The sequence below is a fragment of the Sipha flava genome, unplaced genomic scaffold (assembly GCF_003268045.1).
Source record: "Sipha flava isolate LNK unplaced genomic scaffold, YSA_version1 37_pilon_pilon, whole genome shotgun sequence".
Classification (NCBI taxonomy): Eukaryota; Metazoa; Arthropoda; class Insecta; order Hemiptera; family Aphididae; genus Sipha; species Sipha flava.
This window is the reverse complement of record NW_020273087.1, coordinates 1,757,486-1,763,705: the sequence shown is the minus strand read 5'-3', so window position 1 is coordinate 1,763,705 and position 6,220 is coordinate 1,757,486. Positions and strand designations below refer to the sequence as shown.

At 29.7% G+C, this 6,220-nt stretch overlaps 1 protein-coding gene across 1 annotated transcript; it reads right to left on the bottom strand.

Moving 5' to 3' along the window:
* On the bottom strand, positions 1–3,675 carry LOC112688226 (golgin subfamily A member 6-like protein 22). Its single transcript, XM_025561324.1, has 9 exons — positions 3,496–3,675; positions 2,327–2,521; positions 1,972–2,156; positions 1,283–1,403; positions 1,062–1,232; positions 880–1,001; positions 566–809; positions 308–481; positions 1–74 (listed from the first exon to the last, which is right to left on the bottom strand). Exons 1-9 carry the CDS (start codon positions 3,673–3,675, stop codon positions 48–50), a joined length of 1,419 nt encoding a protein of 472 aa, XP_025417109.1. The 3' UTR covers positions 1–47.
* Positions 3,676–6,220: the final 2,545 nt, after the last annotated feature.

Sequence of the window (6,220 nt, the reverse complement as noted above, 5' to 3'; positions counted from 1 at the left end):
CCCATCACTAGAGCTAACCCATTGGGTACGGATTACAACAACAATTACTATTTACGGCTGTTGGCTGTATACTCCTGAAAACAAAATATTTATTAATTTTTCAATTACATGTATTTATAATAATCAATATGTATGTGACACATGTATCGATATACTGAGTTCATCATGTAAGTACCATCGGATACATTAGTATAGTTTATGAACGTTTCTAAACATTCTACGAATATTTAGTTAATACGAGTATGTAATTCTAAATTCGAATGATATAGTCAGGGCAAATACAAATCTTAAATCTATAATCATTCACCTTAATAGCTTTGAGGAGTGGTACAACCGTTACTCCATCTTTGGCATATTTATCTATTATACTTTTAGTATAAGTTGTAAATTCGGCTTCATCTTGATGCCATAATTTTATAAGAGCATCGTAATCTTTACGTTCGGCTTGTAAATTATCCAATTTAATTGCTTGTTTGGTAGCCTATAAAATACATTGAATATTAAAACATTTTTTCATGCCGTGTTTTTATTAAATATTAGATCGAATATTTGTCGTCAAACTCACACATTGATCGTTTAGAATTTTTCGATAGTTATTAGTTTCATTAATCTTGGCTTCTTTATGTAACTGTTCGAGATCACACAACATCTTGTTTTCTCGCTGCCTTCTTTCTTGTTCCCACCGACGACTTAATGTCAACCGTTCTTTTTCCTTTTGATCTTTTTCCTCAAACATTTTTTTATTATCTTCCGAGATTTTTCTCCTTTTTTTGATTAGCTCTTCTTTTTGAAGTTTTTCTTCTTGATACCTAATTCAAATTATTAAACAGTTGAGTACTTAAGATGTTATTAAACTACTAAAAACGAACTAATACGAACTTTTGCTCATTTTCTTCAATATTGTAATGATCTTCCATTTTCAACTTTTCACTTGATTCTCTCAAGTTTTTCTTTGTTTTCTCTGTAAATTTCTCGAATAACTCTTGTTTTTCTTCTTTCATCTATTCACAAATGTGTAAAATAAATTATATAATCTTCACTAACATTAATATTATGCTTACTTTTATTTCCTTCAACTTTATAAGTTTATACACTCTTTTTTTTAATTCGTTTGCTTTTGCCACTGCCGTATTTGCATTCAACTCTTCTAATTGACGCAATTCAGTTTTCATAGCTACAATTCTTCGGTTTTCATTGTGGTCTTGTTCCATTATCTTCTTCTTTGCCTGAATCTTAAAAAGACAATTATTATCAATAGAAAATGTAAGAAGTACAATCTTACTTTAGCTTGTTCTTCTTTTTTATTTTTTTCAATTTCTTGTTTTATCAACTGTACTTCAGCTATACCTTCATTCTTTAATCTAAGAATTTCATTTCGACTTAAATCTTCCCGAATTTTCAACCTTATAAAACGATCACAATAATAAAATATTTTTATTTATTATTATTTATCTATTTTAAATAACAAAATTACTTTATAAGATACTATGACTAGGTCTCGGAACGTTTAGTGTTAATATGTAGCAAAATCAGTAAATCGCCATTACATATTTTTATTGAATCAACTTTTTTTTTTATAATTTAAAATGAAGAAATACATATATAAATAAATATAAAACTATATTTCACTTGTATATACATTAGTATTTTTGGATAGTAGTTACTTATTAGCGTTTTATTTATTTGTATTTTTAGAGGTATAATAAAAGAACTTTTGAACAAAAATTATAGCTATAACATAATTATATAAAACATAAATTTTGTAAATGGTTAGACTTTCGGGAATTAGTACATTAAGAGTTTCGTTTTTGAGCAAAAAATGGTTTTTATAATAATGTAGATTTTTTGGAAGGGAACATTTTCAGTAAATGTTCTTGAACTATATTTTACAGATCTTCTTAGAATCTCTGTTCGGTTGAATTTATTTATATTCTCATATATTCCTAGTATTAAATTAACGCTATTTCTCACTCGTTCAGAAGAATAGCATTATTTGCTTTTTTTATTTCTGCTTGTTTTTTTTTCTGTTCCAATTTATCTTTCCTGTACTTTTCCGCTTCTGCGTTTTGTTCCATTTTCAATAAACATTCTTTTTCTTGAGTTTTCATTCTCTCTGCTTTGTCAAACTCTATTTGTAAATTTCTCTCTTTGAGTACCTTTAATTTATAACCAAAACTCAAATATTAAATATAAATGCAGGTATACGATTTTGAATTGAATATAGATGTAATACAGGTTTATAGATGTAGATATAAATTAAATCAAAAATGAATAAAGTAAGATATGTGCACTTTGATCAATATATTTTTTAAATTTATAAGTTTACCTGCATTTTATACACTTCACTTTGTATCATTTTTGTCGAATCTTTATTGGACCATATATTTAATTGCAGATTTTTATTAATCTTGTTCCGTTTTTCCAAAATTTCTTGATTTCGAATTTTATCTCTTATTTGATGTTCGGCTTCAATATCGTCCAAGAATTTCTTTTGTTTTGCTGCAATTTTTTCTAATTGTTCCTAGAAAAAAAAATTTAATTTTGTATTAATCATCGATACTCATTTTTTCATTTATCATCCATGACAGTTATGGTTCATATTTATTTTATATTATATATATATATATATATATATAAAGTATTGTGTCATGCAGGTCTGTAGACAAGAGACTAGGTACAATATTTGTGTCATTGACTATTAAAAAAATTAAATGAGATACGTCACCTTAACCATCATTATTGCATTTTTCGTTGATTAAAAATAGTTCAATCTAATTCAGAATTAGATATATGATTTCATAATATAACTTAGATAAAGCACTGGCCCATTGTAAGTGAAGCCGAGTGATAATTCTACCATCGCAAAATGATCAATACCGAAAAATTGTGTACTATAAATCAACGTTGAGCAGTTCTTTTTTTTAAAATCATTTCATACTAGTTAATAAAACTTTTAAGTGTTCACTTTATTATACATACTTTACAGGCCAAAGAATAATTTTTAGATTCAATATACGCTTAACAATCAGACTTGGTATAAATATAAAACAAAAATGATGAGCTAGGGTAGAGTAGTTCAACCTTTTCTATTTAACAAGCCAATTTTCACATTTACGAAAATATTGGGAGTTACCAAAAGAATGAAAAAATATTCACATTTTATTAGTTACCACGCTGTTAAGGAAACCCACAGAATTATTATTAAAAATCAAAAGTCATAATATGTGTATTTTTATTTTAACAATCAACTGGAAAACAGAATTCATATTGCAGCGTTCTATGCAAAGATAACGTTCTAAATTAATAAAAATAGGTACAGTATTCAAATGATGTTATGCGGTTATGTTACGGAAGTATGATACAAGTTCGACGCATATGCCGCACACAAACACTGTTACATGTTAGCCTTTTTATTACGCTTATGTGTACGCGTCTTATTATAAGATATTAAGCCAACCCCCGCTTTTTCCACAAAATATAACTTTGTATACGTGCCTTGTGCCGTATTTCATTCCTCTTTGTGGTTTTGATGATCAATTTATTTTGTCTGTCTATTTGTTTAGCCTTTTTAACATCTGCATCGCTTATCAATTTGTTTAATTGGTTCCATTCATTTTTTTCAATGATCAGTCCAGGGACCTTTTTGCCATTCAATTGAACTGAAATATTTTTCATGTTAACTGAAATTATACTTTTATATTAAAGTAATAAATACTATTTTGAGTTAAAATAAAAAATAAGATTTTCACAAAATTGAGAATTTAATTTAAATGTATTAAATGTTTTTGATTTCCATGACAACCCACTGTGCAATATTCGGTCACATTAACGTGTCAGAAACGTTTCAAATCAACTTGTAACTTTGCGTTTATTGTTACTTTTACGTTGCACCATTGCTGTGGTAACTGCCGTTGTCCAAATTTGATGACGTCTCATTTAAGTTGTTTCAACGTTTACAATACATATTTTATAATATTGTATAAACATCTTTGAAATGTTATAAATAAAATATTCTAAAAATATATATTTTACATTTAGTAGATATTACATAGATGTTATTAATGAACAGACCGATTGTAGTAAAATGAGAAAAAGTTATAAAAATTATAGCTACAAATTAGGATTCGAACCGTCGTTATACGTAGTCATAATACTTAACCTACCTATAGGTTATAACCTAACCTAACCTACACCCGGTAATATTAAATAATATTGAATTGAAAGAACATTTAATAACTATAAAAAAAACACTGACTCAGACACAGTCCCTTCCAGTGGATATTTTTGAAAAAGATTCAATTAATGAATTTCTAAAATTAACAAAAATACGTACAACATTTTCGAATTCACAATTAATATACTCTTTAAATTTTCCACTATGCAATCGAGACGAATACATTTTATACCGATTGTGGCCAATGCCAACTGAAATAATACAAGCCCAATTTATTTTTATACAACCACATAACCCATATATTGCCATTTCAAATAATAGACAAAAATTTATCGGGTTATCTGAATGGGATATGGTTAATGTCATTTTTTTACCATACATGATATATCTCTTGTTAAATAGTGCAATACATTTAAAAACATTCCCCTTATGTGAAATCCAACTTTTTAATTCACCCAACATAACAAAACTACCCGAGCAATGTGACGTACGACATATGTACTACAATAATATAATTTTGAAAAAATGCATTCAAAAAATAAATATCTTCATTGGATAGCTAATGCTATGCAAACAACGTTAGTATGCACGATATTAACATCAATACATATTTTGCAAGGGTTGGGTATTATAACAATACTAATGTGAATGAAACAATTTTTTTTTATTTATATACCAACAAAAATAAAAGAGAACATTTTGTTCTAATGGTTTAAGACGTTTTATTTAAACACTTACCTACATTAAGAATTCTATCCCTACCTATTAAATTATTATTTAAATCTAACATATTTATCTTTGAAAGTGACGCCTTATACCTTTAGAACACAGTGTTCACAAATAAATTGAAATTAATTAAAGCATTTAAGTAGTAATAATTATTATTTTATTATTATTTTTACATATATTTTCAAAACATATAATTTTTTTTATTCGCAGTTTCGTTTTCAGAAAAACAAAAAATAAATATAATTCCTTTAATACGTTATGTTATAATTATCAGATATTTTGTATGATTATTATTTGTAAAAAAATATTTTTTACATTGATATCTTACAGTAAAATATACGTATTATATAATACAATTGATATATTTATATTAAGACTTACATTTTTTATTGTTGATGTTATAATGAGAAAACGTACAATATTTTTTAATTACAGCAATTGAGAAGACGTAGAATATTTCCAACTACGAAACCCTTTTACAATATAATGTTGAATAAATAATTACTCGTTCGCTCTAATTTATTAAAAACATGTTTTAATGAGCTATTTGCTGTTGTTTTGATTACAATATTGCCTTGAAATCTCAAGCGTAACTTTCAAAACACAGACAGATGTTAAAAAATAATTACACAAAAGTCGATTCTAAGTGGATCCGTCCTTAGATTAAAAAAAAAAAACCACAATTATTAAGGGACCTAACCTAACCTAAGGATTCAGCCGATTTTACCGATATTACCAACATTCGACTTGTACATTTGAGACTGAATTAAATAAAAAATTTGAGTCGCCCCCCAGAAGTTTTTTGTAAACACGCACCGGGGCCGGACCGCGTGTCGATGCACTTGCACCCCCGTCGAAGGGGCGATTCCGGTAGGATATTATACGTTCTTCACGGCGGGACAAAAACCTGAACGGAAAAATCTATCGTATTGCACACGTGTTGCGACGGAGTGCACGTTGTCGGAACAACACCGGTCCGTGACGGCGAATCGATCGGAATAGCGTTTTTCCGCGGTGTCGGAAGTTGCGCGCGGGGGAGGTGGTCCGACGCGGAAGGCGTGTGAGGGTCGGAAGTGAACGCGCGGCGGTCGCCCGTCTGTCACACGGGCACGGCGAAAAACAATGGCGACGGCGTGTTCATGTAGCGCGACGCGTCGGAGGTACCCTCGTGTCGCCCCCCCCCTACCCCCCCACAATCCAACGCGCGCGACATCGAACGGCCGGGACGGGGGCAACCGTGCGCGTTTCGGTGCGATGTTCGTTCGTTCACCGATGTCGCGGTAGAGGGGCGAGAACAACGTGTACCCGACGCACGCA

Excerpts from the sequence above, each read along its gene's own strand:
- LOC112688226 (XM_025561324.1), bottom strand. The coding sequence starts at position 3,675 with ATGAAAAATATTTCAGTTCAATTGAATGGCAAAAAGGTCCCTGGACTG. Across the intron at positions 2,157-2,326 it reads GTGAAGTGTATAAAATGCAG|GTACTCAAAGAGAGAAATTT; the intron begins GTAAACTTATAA and ends TATAAATTAAAG. Across the intron at positions 1,002-1,061 it reads TAAAGTTGAAGGAAATAAAA|ATGAAAGAAGAAAAACAAGA; the intron begins GTAAGCATAATA and ends ATTTGTGAATAG.